Source organism: Rhinolophus hipposideros, assembly GCF_964194185.1.
Source record: "Rhinolophus hipposideros genome assembly, chromosome: 9".
NCBI classification, from domain to species: domain Eukaryota; kingdom Metazoa; phylum Chordata; class Mammalia; order Chiroptera; family Rhinolophidae; genus Rhinolophus; species Rhinolophus hipposideros.
The window spans coordinates 85,991,900-86,016,100 of NC_138055.1; the positions used below are offsets into that span (position 1 = coordinate 85,991,900).

Here is a 24,201-nt window from a genome sequence, read left to right on the forward strand (position 1 = left end):
AGGCCTGCCACCTGCAAAACATCCTGACTGTGGCTTCCCCTGGAGGTTTCAGCCATGATCCCACTCACTGCTTTGTGGATGTGGCCCACTAGCTCCCTTTACATGCAGTGAGCCAGTCTTGCCCAAACCGCAGCCTGAGGAACAGTAGTCCCAAGTAATACTCCTGGGAAAAGGGTTCTGTGATCAAGTAAATTTGGGAATCACTGCATACCCTGCCCTTTCTGGAAGATGTACAATGCATATTATGGTCATGACTTCACTTTACAAAGTGGTCCAGGGAAGAGCCATATTTAACTTTGTTTCCTCCAGCATCATTCACATCTACCGGTAGCAGGGTCCTTTTATCATGAAATTTCTATTAGAAGAACAAAATCTTTATAGAATAAAATAGTGATAGTTGACAATTGTTGAGTATTCTTTAAAAAAAAAGTATTCTGAATACTTTCTGTGAGTTACTGCCTGTAATCCTCTTAATATCACCATGAGGTAGGCACTTAGATCAGGCAGCCAGGCACAGAGATGCTAAGGGACTTACCTGAGGTCACACAGTGAATAAATGGCAGAATAGGGACCCCAGCACTGAACCTGTTTGGTTTACTGCCTCTACAGCACAATTAGAAGCAAGATGAAGTGGAGAAAGAAGCAATATCCAGATACAGGGTTTTATTGTGGCCCACTCATCATGTCACCCCATTTGAGCTCTACAAGTTTGGCTTATGTAGCTAACCGTGGAACTGTGGTTTCTTTCTGCATTTGCAGCTCAACTTTATTTCTCCAGGATAGAAACATTAAAAATAAATAAGTAAATAAAAGTGGAACGATGTAAGTGACCTCTGGCTGTCTGGAAACTTGGCTTTTTTCCATTACTTTCCAGCCAACTGGGATCTTTGGTTACCAATGAAGGTTATTTGATTTAGTTTTCATTTTGAAGATGCGTGGGGTTTTGTGTTGTAGAGGTTCTGTTTCGGCATCTTTCTCTTCAGAATGATCCCTCAGAGGGAATTTTCCTCTTTATAAATTCCACCTCTTAAATGCTATTCTTTCTCTCTGAAAGAACTGCAGAAGTTGATTTTCAGTTTTCTTTTTGTTTTTTAAGTTAGCTTGCCAATCTGATGCTAGATCTCTTGTCTCCTCAGTGGCTGTGGGGGTGACCAGGCATAAATCGAAGGAGCTAAGTCGCAAACAGAGCCAACAGCTGGAGCTCCTGGAGAGCGAGCTCCGGAAAGAGATACGTGATGGTAGGCTCCAAAGTTTTATTTGTCAGAAAACAACCTTTTTTTATTGTCTTTTTTTAATTTTTTTTTTTTTTTACCCTTACATGGAGACGGCCGCAGTAATGAGAAGTGTTTGTATAATAGAAGATAACTGAACAGCAGGGTCTGGGCCTGACTTTGTGTTTTATTTCAGCTCTTCTCTGCAGCTAACCAAGTAATTATCTATTGTTTCTTCTTTAATGAAAACCAAGGTCATACTCAGTGTTAGACAAAACAGCAGAAGATCTTATCCATTGTTTGTTGAGTTAAAATATTGCTCTTGGGATTCTGTTTTGCAGGCTTTGCTGAGCTGCAGATGGATAAATTGGATGTGGTTGATAGTTTTGGAACTGTTCCCTTCCTTGACTACAAACATTTTGCTCTGAGAACTTTCTTCCCCGAGGTAAAAGAGCATTGATCATATTCCTAAGGTTGAGTCTTGAATAATAATGAAGGTGCTTGTTGCTATTGTTAAAACCTGTGTTTGCTCCTAAGGCAGCTGTAGATAATGTGCTTGGTACAAAATAATGTGCTTGGTACAAAATAATGGCAGAGCAGGGAGGAGGATAATTATTAATTGGATTGATTAGGGTGTAAAGCAGTGATGGGTCACTGGCAATTTACTCTTTGTCCAGTAACAAAAACCTAGGAGGGACAGAAGTTCAGAATGATGATATTTGCTTTATTTCACTACCAGTTTAGAACTGAATTTGTAGCTGGGAAGCAAGCGTGTTTATTTAAAAATCAATAAATTGTGGGCTGGCCAATTTGTTGTGTTTATCTGCATGACTTACATTGCAGCTACTAGATTATTCACTATTACTTCTCAATCGGAAATGGAAAGTACCACTGGCTGATAGGGAGCAAAAAAGGCATGTGTAGAATTTGAGTTGGTAACAGCCATTTTTAGCAATGTAGAGTTTTTATGGTGCTCTTCCCTAGTTACTCTTTAGCTAATCAGTTCAAATCATCCTCATTTAGTAGAAATAGCTGCATGAAATGATGGATTTGTTCTAGGTCTCCAAGGAATAGTCTACTTAACCCTTTGGGTTTTCGGTCTCACTTATGTTCTAACACCTCCATTTTCTCACCCACTCACTCAGCCTTCTTCATTTACCCTCCCAATCATTGGTGAGGTACACTCATTCTTTTATCATCATCTCCGCGTCCCAATACCGCAGCCCTGCCATATTACCTTTTTTGTCCAGAACTGGTGACTACAGAGAGGCCCAATCTCTGGAACACATTGACACCAATTATCATGTTTAAATCTAGACTTCTAAGCAAAAACTGAAATCTCCCCAGGCCAAACAAAAGAGAGCTTGTATCACCTTCCAGAAGCTTCTCCGCTACATTTGGCCAGAAGCCTAGAGTTCAGAAACTCAGACCCATGCAGTAAGCAATTCCTAGTTTCTCTCTGATTCTAGAAGAGGACACCATGATATGTGACGTTGTGTCTGGAGGTTGAGATACCGCCATAAAACACCCACAATATTTTTTTGTCCGAGCCTTAGTGTTGCAAATCAAGAAGGCTGTAAATAGCTTTTTGCATTTATAAAGTATTTTTTTTAACTTATCCTCCAAGAGTACCAGGCACCAAGACTTGCCATTTGCCACCTCATCTGTTTCTATAGCAGAATACCGTGTAGGGAAGAGAGCTCACGTCCCTGAATCAGGATGACGGCTCAAAGCCTCAGCAAAGGTGGTGTCATGAGTCCTAGTTCCCGCTATCTGAGACTCCCATTAAGAATTTAATAGCAATAAAATAACAGATTTCTAGCATCAACATGAGTACTGCGTGGGCTTTTACAGTTAATGGTTGCCCTTGAGTGCTGAAGAGAGTAATCTGTGGCCTGAAAAAGAGATTTTCCTATCTTCTAAATTCAGTAATCAGAGCAAGATGGAATGATGAGTGCAAAGGAACACTGTTGCAGAATGTTTTTTAAAAATCCCAGGAACAACTGCTGTATTATCTTAGGAGAAGAGAGAAACTCGCAAGAAGCCAAACTGATTTAACTCAGGGTTAAGTGTAATGTAGAAAGCTGAAAGTCAGAAGGAGTCATTAAAGAAGTAGAACCAGGAAAAACAAGCGTAAATTTATCAGAAGCCTATCGAGACGACCTGAGTTAACATTGAATTTATAATAAGTAAGGAAAGATACAGAGAACAAGGGAACATATTCTATTAGAACCATGCCAGTTGAAATGCAGGGTAGGCTGCAGATAGGACTCTGTTGGGTCCTTTACTGAGGGATCAGGAGACCTCACCTCTAGGCCTGGAGGTTGGGTGGTAGAGGGAGTTTGGGGTGGTTAATACCTACCAGACAACAACAGGCAAAACCCAGAGGAAATTGTAGGTTTGCAGAGGCTAAGACGTGACCACTTCCTGATTCTTTGCCTTGCCGATTGGTTTTGGCTCTTAAAGCCTTGCTTTTCATTATACTGACTGCTTCATTTTGCTGAAGGTTGAAGAACTAAGGGGAAGCACAGCATCTTCTAGGAGCAGAAAAAGGAAATTTGAATGAAAGGAAGAAGAAGTGTTAGAGGAGCCATGGTGACATTTCCCAATTTAAGATCAAGAGTCAGTCTGTTTAAACTGCCTATCTACTTAAAGTTGATTCGCCAGAAAAATATTAGGAAACAGAAAATGCAAAGTCAGGGTCTGATTTTTCTGCTTATTACTAGGGGAAAGTATGATCATAAGAGTTGAGGTCTTCTTGCTTAGGCTAACAAATTTAAAACTATAAAGCAAAAGTTCTCTGCATGAGAAATTTACTTTAATAAGATATACAAATAACCTAAAGTTTCAGTTATTACCCCTTCCGCCTAAAAAGAAAGAATAAACATGAACGTTTGTGTTTATTTTTCATTCTGTTGACTCATTTAAAGTGTTACTCAGCATGCTTTTAAAATTTAGTCATTCCATTCCAATAAGATTTACGATACATTAGAAATGAAAACTCAGATTTACAAGTTTCCGTAGTTTGCGTAGCAGCACACAGACTATTTGTAGACACCAGCAGGATAACAGCGTTGTGGTCCAGTCGGCCTTAAAGTAGTGATAAGAACAATCATCACAGCTGACATTGAGAACTTACTGTGCATTCACTCATTTTATTTTCACACCAAGCCCATGCAGTGGGAATCATTATTATCCCCTTTTGGCGGTGAGGAGTTAGGCACCGAGAGGTGCAAACACTTGTCACAAGTGATGTGACCAGAATGTGATGAGACCAGGACGGGAATCCAAGTGGTTTGGCTCCAGATTCTAGCTTTTAGTCACCCCAGTCCACGCGTAATGGAATAGCGCTGTGCATTGAGACAGTAGCTGCCACTCAGCTAAGGCTTGTAAAACCTTACAACACCATGAATAGTGTTTTTATGCTCAGAAGGTAAAGGGCTTGAGTAGTGGTCTGCACATTTGCATAACCTTCTTTAACCACCAGCTCTTTAAGTGTGAGTCAGTGCTTTTAGAGTATGAGATGCCTTCATCTACCAAAAATGGGGCTGATGCAAGGATAGTTCTTCTTAGAGGCTTTCAAAATTCACTGGTGTTTCTTGAGAGCTGAGTAATTATGTATTATGTATTTAGAGGATATGCAGTGAGCATCAGCCCAGGGGCTCCTCAGGTTAGCAAATAGTATCTCTACTTTATTAAAACGGACTTGGGTGTTTTAACAGAAAACACTATTCATTTCCCTTGGATGTTATGAATAACAAACGTGTCTCCTTCCTCTCAGTCAGGTGGCTTCACACACATCTTCACTGAGGATATGCATGTAAGTCTATAAGTTTTCATTTTAGCCTGAGTCTCATAGTCTTACCATCATCATCATCGTCATCGCCATCATTACTTTGAATTTTTATTGTGGGCTTTTTGGGATCACGAATTCAATATTCAATAATTCATTGTCTTGGAAAACCCATCGTGGAGCGACTTTCTAACTTTAAGTGTTATATTACATTTTATTAATTATATTATATTGCATAATATCCTATTATACTGTACACATTTTTTTTTCCAGAACAGAGATGCCAGTGACAAGAATGAGAGTCTCATAGCTCTGGACGCCCTAATTTGCAATAAAAGTTTCCTTGTGACTGTCATCCACACCCTGGAAAAGCAGAAGAACTTTTCAGTGAAGGACAGGTATTAGTCAATGTGTTTATATTTCAAGTAGAGAAAATAAAACCCGAGCCCCTTATTTTCTTTCCAAACCGAGCTCGGTATCTTGAGAACACGCTGTTTGGTAGCGTGGTCATGGCAGCCGTGATATCTCCATGTCAGATCACACCACCCCAACAAAAATTCTATTTTAAAGACTCACATGTACAACTTCCCTCCCCACCCCACCCCCCAAAAACAACCCTGAAAAACCCCACACCAAGAAGAAGCATGAGTCCTGAATCAAAAAAGCAGAAGTGCTATTTTCTATTTTTAAAAACACCCTGAAAATTCGGGAGAAACAGTCACTTCTTGTTACCTCTTTAGTTTAAAGTTTAAATGCTGAAGACACATAAAACGTCCTGAAGTTAGCATTGGTGTGTGGTTTTATGGATGGAAAACAAAGATGGTTGAAACCTAGACATTAAAAAAAGCGCCCACAGGACTGCACCCTGGGGCCCCACGAGTGTCCAGCAAGCCACAGCTGCTGGCCAACCTCCTTAAACAAAACTCTGTTTTGTTTTTAATGTACTTCTTTGTCATCTATATATGTTTTTCGTTTTTTTTCTCTCAGTTTTATTGAGACCTAACTGACATACAGCATTGTATAAGTTTAAGGTGTACAACGTGGTGATTTGACTTAAATATATTGCAAAATGATTACCGCAATAACTTTAGTTCACATCCATCATCTCATATAGATTTTTAAAAATGCCGTTTTTTCCTTGTGATGAGAACGTTAAGGGTTTACTCTCTTAACAGCTTTCAAATGTATCACACAGCAGTGTTAGCCATTGTCATCAAGTTGTACATTACATCCCTAGTTCTTATTTATCTTATAACTGGAAGTTTGTACCTTTTGACCCTTCCATCCAATTCCCCCCACCTTGGTGCCTTCCCCTTGCTCTAGTAACCACAAATAACCTGATCTCTTTTTCTACAAGTGAGATGATACGTATTTGCCTTTCTCTTTCTGACTTATTTTAACTTAGCATAATGCCTTCAAGGCCCATCCATGTGGTCACAAATGGCAGGATATCATTCTTATTTTATGGCTGAATGGTATTCTGTCTTACACATATATAAGTTCAGAGGGTGCCAAAAAAGTGTATACACATTTTAAGAAAGGAAACCTGTACTAAAATTGTGATACTCACTATATACCGATAACGAAAGATGAACACAAGTCACGTTTGACTTCTGCAGTTACAAGAGGTGCTCAAAGTGGTTCCCATCAGCGTCCAGACACTTCTGATTATGGCTGCTTGAGCAACATTGACCAAAGTGTCCACTTGTATACATTTTTTGGGCACCCCCAGTATATACGCCACATTTTCTTTATCCATTCTTTTGTTGGTGGACACTCGGGTTGTTTCCATGTCTTGGCTGTTGTAACGAAGGCTCTATTTTTAAACAGGTGTCTGTTTGCCTCCTTCTTAACCATTGCACTGCAAACCAAGCTGGTCTATCTGACCAACATCCTGGAGGTGCTGACCAGGGACTTGATGGAACAGTCCAGTAATATGCAGCCTAAACTCATGCTAAGACGTACTGAGTCCGTGGTGGAAAAACTCCTCACAAATTGGATGTCCGTCTGCCTTTCTGGTTTTTTGCGGGTAAGTCTCACATCCTTCCCCCGGCACTGGCAGATGTGAGACAATAGGCAGTTACTTGTCGCAGACGATGATATCTTTGCCAGGATAAGTCCTGAGCTCTCCGTGGCGTCAGCATTCACTTGCTTTTAGTCCTGGCCCTTATGAGGAGAGCGCAGAGGGGAACATAATTGTGTTTGTGTAACTGGCCTATGCAAATGTAATTCGGTTAGAACTTCCTCGGGTACGACTCTTCTTTTCCCTTTGTAAAAACTGGATTGTGGGAAGAACAGTGAACCTGGGGCCTACCCCCTCACAGATGTTTAAGTGCACAAAACCGTGCTGTGATCTATAGGCACAATGTCATACAGCAGAGTTCTAGAACTTTCTTCTCTTGCATAACTGAGATTTTATACCCAGGGACTTCTGAGCCCACCTTCGCATCGTTCACTAACAACCAGAGCCCAGTCGGTCCATTTAAGAAAATGTACTGAGTGGAGGGAATATTTCAAATGCTGAAAAGAACATGCTGTTCTTAGGGCTTCTGGCACCTGGGAAACACCCATTCGCCTACCTTTGTGCTGAAGTAATGACACTCAATTTCCACATTAGAGCAAGTCCCCAAAGAGCCAGCAGCCCCTTGAGTTCACTTTGTTGGGGTCACCGCAAGACCATGGCTGTCTCTAATCGAATTGAATCTTAATATCTTTTGCAATCCACACTTGTGCAGATTCCAGTGGTAAGAGAGTGGACCCTGGAGCTTACTGCTTGTTCTGAATCGAGACTCCACCACCCACTAGAGGCCTTGAGCTGGTTTCTTGACCTGTCTCAACCTTGGTTTTATAACCTGTAGAATTGAAAGACTAATTTAGAGCTGTTCTGAAGCACAGATGAGAAAATGTATGCAGTTGCTTAGCACTGAGTAAGCACTCCATAAATGTTGGCCATTATTATTATAAAATATTAATAGGGAAGGAAGAGTAAGAGTGTTCTGTTGAACCCAATTTTAGTTCAGCCCTCTGTGGCCCCCGGTACAGAAGGTTCTTATCCTTCTTTAATTTCACCAGCCATCCAGATTCCAGCAAAACTGCATAATTGTGTATTTGTAGCTAGTTCCAAAATCTAATTAAACTTTGAATAAGATATACTGCTATGCCACAGGTTTTAACAGTGCTACTTAAGTTTAGTTCCAAAAGCAACACTTTAAATAGACTGTGCTTAGTTTAATGTTTAATGCAATCTTACAAGTAGATGCACGAATTTGTTTTTTTTTTTTAACCAACTCCTTCCTCTCCCAAGGCCATACCCATTTATTAAGATTAATGAAATCTGCCTTCTTTTCTGTTTATGTGGTATAAATCATCATACGCTTTGGGGAGGTGTTCGTCGGTTATTTCTGGGGTGAATTTTTTTGCTTCCAACCATCCTAGCTTCAGTTCCAACTGAACAGGGGCAGCAGGAGCCTCCCGGTTCCTGGGACTTAGTCTTAAAGGCTGATGGCTACCACATCACAGTGCCGAGTACCCGAAGCTCTGGGTTTATCCATGACCTCGTTCACCCATTATCCATCTTTTCTAAGCTCCTCCAGGTAATTCCAAGTGGCCTACAGTTGAGAACCCTGGGGTAGGAGACAGAGCACTGGACTAGGAGTCTTGGTCAGAAGGTGCAAGTTCAGGCTCCATATTCATCCCAGCCCCAGCTAGCTGTGTGTCTCTGGGCATGGCACTTTCCATTGGGCATCTGTTTCCTACCCACCAAATGAGGGGTGTAGCCATTGGTTTTAAATTCCTTTCTAGCTCTTTCTCCTAGGATCTTGTGATTCTTACTCTGAGCCCTCAAGGTTTGGTTGACGCCTTACTCTTGCCACTCTTGAACATTAAAGAGGTGAGGCATTTCGAAAATCTGGCCTCTGAGCTTGAAGGGCCCCCTGGAACAGAGGATTCTGGGTCAGAATTTTGCAATGCTGATTTTAGAGTGTCTTGATCACTTGGAGGTGAGGAGGCGGCATGCTCATTGGGAGGAAGTGGCATTGAGCCAGTGGGCGATGCTTTCGTTTTCAGTGGAATAAATTCCCTCAGCTACACAGGGCCTGCCTTCCCCCACCAGGTCCCGAGGGGGTGTGGGGCTCTGAGAGCCCTCGTCCTCCTGTCCTACCCCAGGAACATTTCACTTGGTGCCACTAGCTCTGTGACCTCCAGGTGACTTCCCCCTTGGAATCTTCCAAGCTCTGGGGTAAAGTAATAAGAATATTACTGACTGCCACTATTGAATGTGCCAGACATTCTGCTAAGAGCTTTACTTAACCTTTTCTCATTTAATCCTCCTGTGAGGTAAATACCTTTATGACCATTTTGCGTATGGGGGAATTGGGGCATACAGAATACATGTGACTTTCTCAGGATCCCACAGGTAGCATGTGACAGCGCCAGGGTTTGAGAGCTCTTAGCCACGCCAATGACTGCCACCCCAGTGAGGCGGGCACCTTCTTACAGGCTTAGGAGAGGACTGAAGGATGGAACAAGATCACGGGCATGAAAGCCTCTGGCTCAGCCAAGACCAGAGTCAAGTCTCACGAATGAAAGGACAGTGAAGGGGCCAGGCTCACTTGCCATCACAGGAAAGGACGGGCAGGGGCGGTTCAGTGAGGTGGTCTCTGCCACGGGCCAGCTTCCTGGGCTGCTGTGTATGCCCTGCTCTAGACAGATGCCTACATGCCCAGCAGGTGCCTAACCTACACATTATGTTCAGTGGTGACCAAGAAACCTTACAGCCCCGTGGTTCCCCTGAGCCAGCCACCTTAGAATCCCCTAAGCCACCTTAGGGAAGGTGTTAAGATGCCCCAGCCTCATCTCCAGAGGTTCCACTTGTCAGTCTAAAGTAGTGCCTGGGCTCCAGAATTTTTACTAGAACCCCAAGGGATTCTCCAGGGTTAAAACCACATGTGTGGGCTGCAGTAGTAGACGAGATGTCACTGATCTCCGTCTAACTGCCCTCGGAGAATTCTGGAGAATTTCCGACTACGGGACCATCGCATCATTAGCTGCACCTCCACGTAGCCCAGGAGAGCACACCTGGCTGCCTGAGTCCAACCTCTGTGGGCACAGCCAGCGCTTCACAAGTGTGCTCAGGCCGTCTCTGATGTGTGCTGGACGGATGGAGAAGTAGAGGTTCTGGGATTGTGGTCAGGACGTTACCCAAGAGGGCAGTGGGAAAGAGAAGAGAGCAGCGCGGTTGTAAACCACTAGATTAGGGAAGTTTCTAAAAGAAATTTAAATGTTGTGTATTAGTTCCAACCGTCGCTCCAGTTGGGAAACTTTTGAAGATTCCACCTCTGTCCTACACTAAGGAACAGACTCAAGGATGTGGGGACAGAGACATGATAAAGGGCCCCAGTGCAGCGTAGGGGGCAGAAGGGGCTAGTGGAAGCTCCAGGACTGGGGAGGGCACATGTTCTCAGAGGAAGTACAAAGGATGGGACAGAGCGGTTGGGGGAACCCATGAGACATAAAAGAAGTCTGACTTTACATGTTCAAGGGAAAGCAGCTGAGCCGTCCAGTGGACTCCATTCAAAGCCAGATGCATTGGCTGTGAACTTGACTTTGTAAACTGGTGCTTTCAACCCTTATCACGTGGTTGGCTTTTCATCATCTCTAAGGCAGTCTGACTTCCTGTTTCTGGCGCTGGCTCTTCCTCCCTCACATATTCAGTTTAATGTCTCTTGATCATAGGAGATTTATTATTTTGCAAATACACTGTAATCGCCCCAGGGCCCCATGCCTTGGGAGGCTGCAGCAGAGGCAGAACACACGAGCTTCCATTTGGGTTGCTCAGAGTCTATTTAAGCACGAAGTGGCTACAAGCTTCAGTAACAGCAGAGGTGACAGCCCTTGTCCAGGAAAAAGTGCACTTGGTAGAAGTGTGGAGAAGAATCCATCAGGATGGGCCGAATGTTTGGTAAAAGCCTTAGGCCGATCGCATTGGCTCCGGTCCAGGGAAAGGAGACGACTCCCATTTGTGGCTCTGCCCCAGCAAAGGTGCTCAATTGGGATGGCATGCTTTGTCTGGGAATGACAAGCTGCATCTGGGAATGTCACAGGACTGGCCTGCACAGGAGCAGGAGAGAAGTTGCAAGATGTGTAACTGGAAGCCAGCCACTTCCTCATGAAAAGCTGTTAACCCAAAGAGCATCCTTCTCAGCAAATGTCTCAAGTGTTACGATGTTTATTCTGGTTACCAAGGCTAATCATTGAGCATTTTTTTCTTTTTTTATGAAATGTACTGAGGTGACGTTGTTTAATAAAATTATATAGGTTTCAAGTGTACAATTCTATAATACAGCATCTCTCGATTGCATTCAGGGTTCACGACCCAAAGTCAAATTTTTGAAAATGCCATTTATTTTGTTTTTCTAAAAAAAAAACCCCACAAAAACAAACAAACAAAAAACGGCAATTAAATAGGAACATAAACACAGGTTAAAACTCTGCATCTACTCACTCTTCTTAGGCATTAGCTAGCTGATGACCATTCGTGTACATACAGAGAGAGACTTCATCATACAGGAAGTATCTACAGTGTGCATTTCATGTTATTGCCGAGTGTGCGTGTGTGTGTGTGTGTGTGTGTGTGTGTGTTGGGAGAGGATGCAGTTTCCTGAGGTTTGCTCCCAATCCTAAATAGAGCAATATGTATTTCCTTGGGCGTTTCCTGTTGTTTGTTAGAAAACACTGCCTCCTGTCTCCTGCCCTACTGCCATAAAATGAAACTTGAATTCTTTGAAAAGTACAGTGGATTCCACAGAAAGCTAACTGTCGCTTTTGTGTCTTTTCCAAGGAAACTGTTGGAGAGCCGTTCTATTTGCTGGTGACGACTCTGAACCAGAAAATAAACAAGGGTCCTGTCGATGTAATCACTTGCAAAGCCCTGTACACCCTTAATGAAGACTGGCTGCTGTGGCAGGTTCCAGAATTCAGCACTGTGGTATGTTTGTGCTCAAGCTTTCCATCCAGACTCGGAAATAGCCTGTGTGGGAGTTAGAGAGTGTGGTTGGGGGTGGTGGTGGGGGGGGGGTCACTTCAAATGAAATGATACCATTCCTACTTGCAGGAAGCCTCAGATGTTTAGTTAATTAAAAACAGTAGTTGATAAAATATTAACACGTGTTCACATAATAGATTGTAATTACTTGGATTGGGGGAGAAAGTATTGTAATGATGCCTGGGGTACTCATCAATTTCCAAAGATTTTAATATCAAGATTGCTTATAGCTTTCAGCAGCGTCAAAGGAAATGCAAAGTACTCCCCATTCAGCACTTATAATTGCAATCAGAATTTCTCAAATGGCTCTCTGCTCTGGAAGACAATGTGTGAAGATATATTTCAACCAAATTGAGGCCGCCTTATTTTAGAACAATAACAAAAGACAAATCCCCACTGTGTTCCCCACGCAACATGATGCCCTCACTTTGTTTTCATGGATTAGTTACAAATGTTTGGTATCGTGTGCTTAATGTCTGTGATCTCATAGATATTTTTAGAGGAATGCTGTAAATCATTACAGGAAGGTGATTGCCAGGAAGGCGGAGGGTTTTCGCCCATTTGAGAACTTCCTTTTCACCCATCCCCGCCCCACCCACCCTCTTCATCTTCCTAAAGGGAGAGGGACCAATTTCTTGTACATACCGGAATTTCAGAGAACCCAGTGTGGCAAGTATCTCCAAAATTACTTAGGAAGATTCTCTGCTTTTCTGTTAATAGAGACTTGGAAAAGAGATTGCTGTGTTTTGGTTAGATCTTTAGCTTTATGGAGACTCTGGGCTTCTTCACAACCTCATTAGTGGAGAAGGAGGCAAAAATCACAGTGAGGTTTTGGTATTGCTCAGAGAGAGAGCTGAGTCTCCTGTGGCTTTTCTCTGGATGGCAAGCCTGCAGTGTCATCCGGGAAGAATTCATTCCCTAATCAGAGAAGGCACCATGTCTCTGTAGACCGTGCTGCTGTTATGTTCTCTGGTGGGAGAACAGCCCACAGATCTTGGACACAGGCAGGTGTCACTCACCCTGCACCACGCCCCACTGCCATCTGCGCCATGGGAAGTGAGCAGAAAGTCGACAGTTCTGTCTTCTGCCTATATACACTGTCTGAGGAGAGGCAGTGGGGTGCAGTGGCTTGCAAACTTTAGTATGCGTCAGAATCACCTAGAGAGCATACGCACCAATTGCAAGGCAGCACCTCAGAGTTTCTAAGTCAGTAGGCCTGGGGTGTGGCCTGAGAATTTGCATTTATAAAGAGCTCCCTGCAGACACTGCTGGTCCAGGACCACACCTGGAGAACTATTGGTGTAATGGTTAACAGTGCTAACTCTGGAGCCAGGCACGTTTGGATCCTGCCTGTGTCACCTGCTAGCTGTGTGACACTGGGCACGTTTTGAAACTTCTCTGTGCCTCACTCTCCTCCGTAATATGGAGATGATGCTCATGGTGCCTGCCTGTCTCATGGGATGTTGTGAGGATTAAAAGAGTCAGTCTTCTGTAGAACACTTAGAGCATTGCCTGGCGCATGAGTACAATGTACAGATTTATTCAATTTAATTCCCATCTCTTCCAGCGCTTGTTAGCGATGCAGACCCAGATAGATCAATGCTTGGGCCTTCCCTCGTGATTGGTTAAATCAGAGTCTCCGAGGACGGAGACCAGGCATAAATAGGCTTGTTTTTGTTGGTGGCGGTGTTTTTTAACACTCCGGGTTATTCTAATGTGCGTCCTGCATGGAGTAGTACCCCACTTGGAGAACAAAAGCTGAACTTTGCATTCGAGCCTACTGTCTCTCCTTCCATTGATCCTGAGTTTGTCTTCACACCCAGGGCCTTGGTCCTAACCCAGTGCTTTCACTCTGAAACATTTTAGAAGCCCCACAGGTTCCCAAAGAGAAATATGTGCATGTAAATATAGGTCGGGGGATCCAGCAGTAATTTACTCTCAGGAAAACATGAGCCCTGACTGGAAGGAGAGGGACAGAGAAGATGGGACTAGGAGTGGGGAAGAAGTCAGATGCCTGAAGGAACTTTTGAGGTTTAAGTCTTTTTTAATACTTTACATCTGAATACTTTTTTTCCCTTTCATTTTGAAACACTATTTATTTCACAGTCAATTAAGACCATGTGTGTCTGGTTTGTTAACACTCAACTCATCATCAAAATGTTTCTTGATGTTGAAGCAATTCATGTGGACTCTTGGATCTTTCTTTTTTCCCCCTTGATAGCCACTGGGGAAAAGACTAATGGAAAATTATGATTTTAGATATCCACATTCATCTTCCTTTTCAAATATGGATTTGCGATTAGATATCGAGAGTTGAAACTGGAAAAAGGATGGGCCACTTCTTTCTAGGGGCCTTGCCTTGGACAGTGATGTTTAATGCCTTTTATTGGACCTGTCCCAACTTCACTTTCATGGTGGATGATCATACTCAAAGCTCCAGAGGAGGCACATGATCCGGTCTATGCTTGGGTGACAAAATGTTAGAGGAAGGTCAATATAAAAAAATTAAAGTTTTTCATTTCCTTTCAGGCAAGTTCCCCCAGCCTTAACCATCACATCTGTCTTCTCCTCCTCCCCCTCTTTCTCACTTTAATCCCCCCTCTGAGGCATGTCCACCCAGTGGTTTGAAGTCTTGATTTTCTAAATTTGCCTGAGGTTGTTTAAGTAATTGAAAACCAAAGTGTGGCGAACATACTTGACAGAGAGAGAAAGTGTGTGTATGGGGTGCATGCGTGCGTGTAAATTCTTTCAAGGAAAGAAAAGTTGGAGAAAAATCAGAAGCAGCTGCCTGACAATCTGAAATGACAACCTGGTGCTGTGACAGGGACACATTTAAAAGGAAGCCCCCAAACTCCTGTTTACCTAAATGCTCAGAAATACAGCACCTCATCTAACCACCTAAAAATTAGGTTTCACACTTCTAAGATTAGAATGTGTTCTCCCTGAGGTGTGGGGTGTTTTCTAGAACATGAAGACACCTTGCCAGTTTCTTATACATGAAATCATTATACTAACAAATGGACTCTGGGAAGTAATTCTTTGTTTGCTGCATCCTGGGAGGAAAATTCCTCCATGTTTTCTCAAACTTAAGCTGAGCCACATAGAGTCACACTTACTCAAGCACCGTAAGAAACCTTTCTTCTCTATCAGGGCATTGCAGGCTGGTGTTCAATGAGGCAAACCGTCCTGACACTGCTATCTTCCTGAACACTGGCGTCAGGGGAAGGTTTGTACACATGCAGGACTCGAGTCTTCCTCTACTCCCCAGGGATTCGGATTTCACAGCTAGAAGAAGAATAAACCATACTGATGGGAGGCTTTTCCTCCTTTGCAAAATGTTAGGCATGTTCGATTTTATTGCTGGAGGATTTTGGGCCCTGAGCATGTGCTGTGTCCAGAGAATGAATTCAGAGCAGATTGCCTGAAACTTCTAAGGAGCGAGTGAAGACCTGAGGATTTCAGTTCCAGGAAAGTGTACTACAGGGGAGAAAGGACATTTACTTTACTTCCAGGAGGAGATGAGAAAACCCAGTAACTCGTAGCAAGTGTGCTGAATTAGCAAGAGAAGTTTGACTTGTAATCAAAGCGAAGCAAGAAATGGTTTTTTGAACTCTTAAACCCAGGAAATGAGCCTGCCAATCGGCTGTATCTGCGAGATAGCATCTTGGCATCCTGGCCAACGGTGTTCCTACAAACATATTATTGCCCTCATTCTCATATCTACAAGAACGTCTTTACGATTATTAGAAATTCTTGAAAAACCACACATCCATGCCTGCAGAAACCTTAATGCCTCTACAATGATCTATTGAAGGTTGATGGCAGCCCATACCAGTCTGTCTTTTTCCTCCTAGTAATTACCATTTTGGGGACCATCATGTTTACTAAAGTATTTCCTATAGAGCAGAGCTCTAGCTACCTCTCGGAAGTTTCTCGTCCACATACTTCCTTTAGCATATTGGCTCATCACCACTCCCAGCTCCTTCTGTTCCATTCAGTTTGTCCTTTTGGAAGATCCATTATCCCCTTAATTAAACAACCCACTGTCCCGATTAAGTCATTCTCTGTTACTTCAATTACATTCTATTGTTCATTAAATCCTGATGTTTTCACTTCAGCAATTTTGTTTTTAATACTCCTTGTGTTTGTGGAGAAACAGTGAAGGTAATTAACAATTCTTGAGCTTTTTTACCCTTTTTCTCCCTACCATAGTGCAAATCATTTCCATTATGACTTGCAACAATACTGAAACCATTACTACCTTCATAGTTACTATTCTGAGCTTCCCAATCAAAGAAATGAAACTATTTTTTTATAATCATTTTAGGTAAGTCATTTCTTAGTTGATAGCAGTGGAAAATGAAAAACGAACATTAAATTGGTGCTTTAAATGACTTTTCTCTTCATACCCTTTCTTCTCACACCCATCATCGTAGAATTGGAAAATAATTTAGTTACCTAAACACAAAAATATTTAATTTTCTTCTTTATGACTCAAATGTGACTCTATTATTTCATAAAGGATCATTATTTAGACTTGTCCTCAGCGAATGATGACTTTTATAGCAAATCATAATAGGTATAAAAGGAATTTTTTATTTTTTTTTAGAATTGTCTTTTCTGGCATTGTCAGTATTCCATTTGAAGTTACTGTTACCTAGAGCAGGGATCAGCAAACAATGGCCTGTGAGCCAAACGTGGTCCTGCTGCCTGTTGTTATCAATAAAGTTTTATTGGAACACAGCCATGCCCATTCATTTACAAATTTGAGTAGTTGTAACAGAGATCAGACAAGCTGCAAAATCTTAAATATTTACTATCTGGCCTTTCACAGAAAGTTTGCCAGCCCGAAGCTAGAGCTTGATACAATAGAGCAAAAGAACTAGAACCCGCCCTTCCACCAATCCCAAGAGCCTGGGCCTCTTTCCTCTTCTGGGGTACAGCAGTGGAAGTGACTTGCCTCTGTCCGTAAATCTGAAACTCATCACTCAGCTTTGCCAAAAAATAAAAAAAACTGTGAAATACTCATATTAAACCTAAAATACTGAAATCAATAATTTATGCCTAAATCAGCCAAGGTTCTCCCTTGATTCTAGCATGAACAAATGTGAGCAAATGGTAGCAAGTGTAGAAAAATTTGTGAGAGAAACTTAAATTTGAGGAAACCGCTCCATTAATTTTTTTTTTTTTATTCAAAATGGAAAAGGCTTTTTTCCCTCATTATTTTGTTAGGGGGCAAAGTATTACGTTGATTAGATTGGTGCAAAAGTAATTGCGGTTTAAAAGGTTAAAAGTAAATGCAAAAACCGCAGTTACTTTTACACCAACCTAATGCTTTTATCCAGGAAGCTCTAGGCTCTCCATCTTTAGTGGGGACAGGAAAAGGAGGGTGGAGAGGGGAGGTCAGCAGGCAAGAACAACACTGGAGGGGGCGTCTGGTAGTCCTGCGGACTCTGGCTTGAGAAAAACCTCAGCTCAGAAGCTTTTCTGAGACTTGCCCTTCTAACTCTGGGCTCTTGCTGCTTCTCCTGAACTTCTGGAAGTCAGTCTCTCCCACTGTCTGTCTGATTCAGTTTGCTATTAAAACCAGACTTTCCTCTTGACCTTTATTTGGCTCTAAGATGAAATTAGAAATACATTTATAGGTTTTTTGTACTGAAAGCAATAATGGCCAAAGACTTTTTATGATAAAGTTGCCGGTTTGTAACAAATTATTTTAAAATTACTGTCTAGGCACTATAAGGTATTACAGAAAGGATGCAGCATGTCCCTGTCCTTCTTAGCTAAGAACGTGGTTGAGGAGTAAATGAGGTGGCTGGATCACCTTTCCTACCCCCCCATCTCCTGCACCAAAGTGTAGGGAAAGTGTGAAAAAATGCCTCTTTCTTTGCTTTTGACTTTTCCCAGCCCCCTGCAGCCATATTTTTTCTACCTCCTCAATATCCAAAACCACTAAGTTGTGTTAAAGGATGCTGGGTAAAGCGGCCAGGTAGCCAGTGGGCAAGAACGTGGCTGTATGTCCACGTGCTGTGTGGCTTAGTGTAGAAGGGATGGGGTTTGGAGTCTGACTATCCTGGGTGTGAATCTGGACTCAACCACTTTACTAAGTGGCTGTGTGACCTTGGGCAAGTCACTCAACCTCTGTGAACCTATTTCCTCATCTATAAACAGGTAATTAAAATCTCACCGTGTACATTTGTTATGAGATCAGAAAATAGTATATGTAAGATGTCTCTGTCATGCCCCGCACAGAGTAGATGCTTATTAAATATTTATAATTTTTTTTTTGTCTGAGCTATTTTTCTTATCAACTCTAAGGTCTACTAAGCAGAGAGTATCCCCTCACCATTCTTTTTGGGAGGTTATTTATTGATAATGGGGGGATGCATTGAGGTGGTTAGCTGAATCCACTGTCACTAAAAGCTTATGTTACTATTAAAAATGTTACCCATCACTTCAGTATGCGGCATTTACAACCTATGGCAGACAGTATCCCATTGGACAGATGTGAACTGGAGACCACAATGATTGATAAACCTGAACAACGACCTACCTAAAGGGGTTGGTTCGTGACATGCTACAAAAACACTAGGCCCTTCTAATCTGGTCTTTCTCTGGGTTCTGGGCCATGTGTCTTCCAAATAGCCTTGCCCTTGTAATAACCCGTCTTGGTAAGAGGCTTGTTTCTGAATCCATTGGGATGCAATTCCCCTGCAAGAAATGGGGACGCAAGATACCTGTGGCTTAAGCAACAGAGAAGTCTATTTCTCTCCCCCATGAAGTTCTGGGTGAGCAGTCCAGGGCTGGGGGGTGCCTCCGCTCTGGGCCGTCCTTGCAGACAGACCCAGGCTCTTTCTCCCTTGTTGTCCTCAGGTCACCTGCTGGTCTAAGGTGTTTGCTCACCCCTAGCCTCCTTCCACACTGCAGCCAGCAGGATATAAGCAGGGCTGGAGGAAAGGGGACAGGTGGTCACCAGCTGTCTTTTAAGGATGTTTCCCAGAGGCTGCCACAGAACACATCCACTGAATCTCATGGGCCAGCACTTGATCACACGACCATACGCAGCAGCCGCAGAGGCTGGGGAAGGTTGTCTTTATTCTGGGCGAATGTGAGCTCCATCAAAATGCGTGTGGTGGGACTCCAGCCCTGGGGTTGCTGCCGATTCACTGGGTTCCATGACACGCCAAGGTAAGGAGGTGAAGCCTCCTCTAGCAGGCTGCCCAGTCCAGCCTGTCTGCTCTGATTGCATCTATGAGGACCTCAGGCACATGGAGACTGTCCTCTGGAAGTCTATCGCCTTGCTTGACCTTTTGGATTCCAAGTTAAAAGTGTGGACATATCCTCATCATTACCCTCATCAGCTCTGCAATCCTGGACACATTTCTGATATTCTTGTGTCTCAGTTTCTTCATTCATTAAATGAAGCTCGTAATAGAGCCCATTTCATAGAGATTTTGTGAGGATTCAGTGAATTAGCAAAGCATTTAAGACAATTCCCAGGACATGGTACATGTTCAACCATGCTTGCTATTATTATTAGAAACTTAAAACAGTGCTCTCTTCTTCACCTTTTGTTTCTATAAAGAGTACAAGGCTTCTGAGATGGCAGGTGGTGCTTTTGGAAAGGCAAGCATAGGTATTCAAGTCCTCCACCCTTCATTCTACCCAAAGGAAGTGAGATTCTTTATGTAGACTTCCTGACCTTGTAACCTGAGTACAAGATTGAAGCTTGCTGCTCACCAGTCTAATTAGATTGAAGCCAAGTATCTCCATGGTTCAGAGCCTTCCTCACGTACTGCTGCACATGCAGTTCCCTTCCAGACCCAATTCAAATGTCCCTTCCTCCATGCAGGCTTCCCTGATTTCTCTCCCTTTAAAGTCCCTCCTCCAATCTAGAGTAACATCTTTGTGAACCTCTAAAGCACTTCATCTATACCTATTTTCTACCTGGTATCAGAATTAGTTGTGTGTATGTATCCCACAGTTGTTCTACCAGTCTTCAAATACTTCCCAGGCAGTATCAGAGCCAGGTATTCCTTTGTATATCTGTACTGCCCTGCAATAGATGCAATAGAGGTGTGTCCGTGATTGGATTATATCACAGCATCAACAAGGTGTGCCCTGTCAGTCTGTGTGTATTCAGCTGTCAGTAAGGGAAAAATCTGACTACTGGTGCCTGAAATAGTAAGAATTGCATCCTAGAGCAGGAAGTCTGGAGGTAAGTAGCCCCGAGGCTCGCACTTCACTCAGTAGTGTCAGGGCTCTCAGTCACCATCTCCATCTCCTTTTGGCTTTGCCTCGTAGTCACAAAATAGCTGCCACAGCTCTAAGCACTGCTGTCCTCCTTTTATGAGAGTAGAAACCCTTTCCGTTTATGTCTCATTGGATGGAATGGGGTTACAGGACCAGTTCCTGTGAAGGAGAAGGGAGTTGCCACGAGCCATGTTTCCTAACCTAATCTGGCCCACTGAGGTCGATACCTGGCTTCCGTTAACAAAGGAGGAGAGATGGCTGCTGATTGGACAACCATCCATATCTATTGCCCAGCTTTGCTGATGCTTTTTTGCCAAGGAAATAACGACCACCAGTGCTGTTCTTCTTAACAGAAGGGTGGATTTCTGGTGAAGACGCTGGTATACATTTTACAGCACTTTAGCTTTTCGTAGGTATTGAAAATTAATCACCATCCCATAAATTTGGACCACATTTAGTTTACAAAACATTTTCATTTCCTGGAAGCTAGGATCACCAAGTGTTGAAGAATGTGGGGATAGAGTACCTGCTTCTACCGTCTTCTTGTGAGTGTATACAATTTACTTAACCTCTCTGTGCCTGAAGTGCTCATCAGTAAAATAGGAATAATAATAGAATCTATGTCATAGGACTGTTTCTGAGACTCATTTACATATAATACACACACACATCATTTCCAACAGTGCTTGGCACACCGGAAGCGCTCCTTCATTTGCTATTATTACATCTTATTGTTCAGTCACTCCTTTGAGATAGGAGCAATGAGAATTTTAGGGCTCAGAGATGTTAGATGGCTTGCCTACACTCCCACAGCTGGTAAGGAACCGGAGAAGGGGATGATGCCAATGTTCAGAGCCTTCAGCCTCCTTGAATCCCTTGTGAACACTTCCCGAGGGTGACAGAGCTGCCCTTGGTGGCTGACTATTGTGTCTCAGGTGATGCTTTCTTTCTCAAGTACAATGTGAATTACACAGTTCTCTGAGAACAAGGACTGTGTCTTAAGGTCTGTCCTACACCCAGCCCCTAACAGGGAGCAGGGCACAGGGGAGACTCGGGTTAAATGGGTCTTGATGGGGAGCTGGTGTGTCCATGATGGACCTTCCCAATGGGGAGCAGAGGTCCAATGTGTGCTTTCCAAGCCCGGGGTGGGGGTGCAGGGGCAGGTCCCATGCTGAGAGCCTGACTGCACTCAGGCTCTAGGAAACTACGGTCTGAGTACTAAGCGTTAGCAGCATAAAAAATGAACACAAATCAATTTGTGTCTGAATTTACTCTCAGAATTCCCTGTGGACTCTATAAAATGCCATTTTACCTTTTATCCACCCATCTAGCTGTGGAGGCAGTGGCAGATTTACATTATTTTACATCCAGTAAAGATTTTTTTTTCCTTTTGGTTATGTTTTTAAGAAGAACATTCATTGCCTATAAAGAGGTGTTTTTGTTAAAAACAATAGTGCCCGTTAGGTAGTCACAGTGTTATTTCACAAATACCTATAAAAACTGCAAAACAAGCTGGGATCGCTGGAGCTCTGATTAAAAGGTGCTTTCTATTCATCTTTATCTTTGGGAGGCCTGTGACATCACTGATCTACCCTTACTCCCAGTGAGGAGACCAACATGTAGGAAAATATGGGGAGACGCAGGCAAGTCTACTTAGACTGCAGGACGAGCCTTTACCGCTCCCGCCCCCACCAGAGCCCCCGTTTGTACTGGGGAACCTAGCTTAGGACCTCACTTACAGCCTGATCTAAGACATGGCTCCTGGAGGTCTGGAGGGTTCTGGGCTGTAGGTGGGATGAGGAGGAACGAGGGAGAGTCAGGGTGGCATGGGGAGGGACCTGTACCCGTGTGGTTCGTGGCACCAACTTGGCACTTAGGAGCTGTGTCCCTGGAGCAAGTTACTTGGCCCCTCTGTGCTTCAGTTTCCTCACTCTAAAATGGGGATAATAATTATACAACCTCCATCCCCAGGATACTGAGAAGATTAAGAGAAGTATGTCTTGAAACGCCTCTGGCAGATTGTCTAAAAAAGGGAGGCATGGCAGAGGACTCTGGCGTAAGGCGTCCCCTCGATGCTTCTTTCCTGACAGTCTGCCACTAGTTGCCCTTCTCACCAAACACTTGCTGCCTTCTTTCCCACTCAGTGTTTCGGGTTTGCACCCCTTCCCAGTGGGAGACTGGCCCAAACACCAATGTGCTCTGAGCACAGGCAAGGAAGCAAGTCTGTTCTGGGAGGAAGGGAACTCACACGAGCCAGACTGGGATCACTGCTTAACCTCATGTTCAGGTTCCACTGATTCACTCTTAATCAGTTGGTTCGGGTTGGACCAACGTGTACTCTTGCATGGTTGGAAACAGGATTGTAGGGGGTTCACAGGCGTGAACCCCTGAGAACCTCCCCAGAGTTCAGAGCCCCTTTTCCATGTCATCGGTCCATAAGTCACATCATGCCAGACTCTGTGCTAAGGGCTCCGTGGTTAATTAAATTCATCCTCACAGGAACCCTGGGAGGCAGTTACTATTATTCCCACTTTGTAGGTGAGAAAACCAAGTTAGAGAGGTCACCCAGCTGGATGGTGGTAGGCTGAGAGGTCACCCAGCTGGTTGGTGGTAGGCTGAGACGGCACCCAGCTGGTTGGTGGTAGGCTGAGAGGGCACCCAGCTGGTTGGTGGTAGGCTGAGACGGCTCCCAGCTGGTTGGTGGTAGGCTGAGAGGTCACCCAGCTGGTTGGTGGTAGGCTGAGACGGCTCCCAGCTGGTTGGTGGTAGGCTGAGAGGTCACCCAGCTGGTTGGTGGTAGGCTGAGAGGTCACCCAGCTGGTTGGTGGTAGGCTGAGAGGTCACCCAGCTGGTTGGTGGTAGGCTGAGAGGTCACCCAGCTGGTTGGTGGTAGGCTGAGAGGTCACCCAGCTGGTTGGTGGTAGGCTGAGAGGTCACCCAGCTGGTTGGTGGTAGGCTGAGACGGCACCCGCTGGTTGGTGGTAGGCTGAGAGGTCACCCAGCTGGTTGGTGGTAGGCTGAGACGGCACCCAGCTGGTTGGTGGTAGGCTGAGAGGGCACCCAGCTGGTTGGTGGTAGGCTGAGAGGTCACCCAGCTGGTTGGTGGTAGGCTGGGAGGTCACCCAGCTGGTTGGTGGTAGGCTGGGAGGTCACCCAGCTGGTTGGTGGTAGGCTGGGAGGTCACCCAGCTTTTTGGTGGTAGTTGGGAGGTCACCCAGCTGGTTGGTGGTAGGCTGGGAGGTCACCCAGCTGGTTGGTGGTAGGCTGGGAGGTCACCCAGCTGGTTGGTGGTAGGCTGGGAGGTCACCCAGCTTTTTGGTGGTAGCTGGGAGGTCACCCAGCTGGTTGGTGGTAGGCTGAGACGGCACCCAGCTGGTTGGTGGTAGGCTGAGACGGCACCCGCTGGTTGGTGGTAGGCTGAGAGGTCACCCAGCTGGTTGGTGGTAGGCTGAGACGGCACCCAGCTGGTTGGTGGTAGGCTGAGAGGGCACCCAGCTGGTTGGTGGTAGGCTGAGAGGTCACCCAGCTGGTTGGTGGTAGGCTGGGAGGTCACCCAGCTGGTTGGTGGTAGGCTGGGAGGTCACCCAGCTGGTTGGTGGTAGGCTGGGAGGTCACCCAGCTTTTTGGTGGTAGTTGGGAGGTCACCCAGCTGGTTGGTGGTAGGCTGGGAGGTCACCCAGCTGGTTGGTGGTAGGCTGGGAGGTCACCCAGCTGGTTGGTGGTAGGCTGGGAGGTCACCCAGCTTTTTGGTGGTAGCTGGGAGGTCACCCAGCTGGTTGGTGGTAGGCTGAGACGGCACCCAGCTGGTTGGTGGTAGGCTGAGAGGTCACCCAGCTGGTTGGTGGTAGGCTGAGAGGTCACCCAGCTGGTTGGTGGTAGGCTGAGAGGTCTCCCAGCTGGTT

General features: G+C 44.4%; 1 protein-coding gene across 2 annotated transcripts in view; it reads left to right on the top strand.

The window, feature by feature from the left end:
- Positions 1–24,201, top strand: part of PLXNC1 (plexin C1) — a 142,952-nt gene that overhangs the window by 93,458 nt on the left and 25,293 nt on the right. For both annotated transcript variants that reach the window (XM_081061185.1, XM_081061184.1), the window contains exons 16-21: positions 1,137–1,238; positions 1,553–1,656; positions 4,993–5,031; positions 5,278–5,402; positions 6,835–7,033; positions 11,843–11,989. In XM_081061185.1, the coding sequence (XP_080917311.1) occupies positions 1,137–1,238; positions 1,553–1,656; positions 4,993–5,031; positions 5,278–5,402; positions 6,835–7,033; positions 11,843–11,989 (716 nt within the window). The remainder of the gene's footprint in view (positions 1–1,136; positions 1,239–1,552; positions 1,657–4,992; positions 5,032–5,277; positions 5,403–6,834; positions 7,034–11,842; positions 11,990–24,201) is intronic.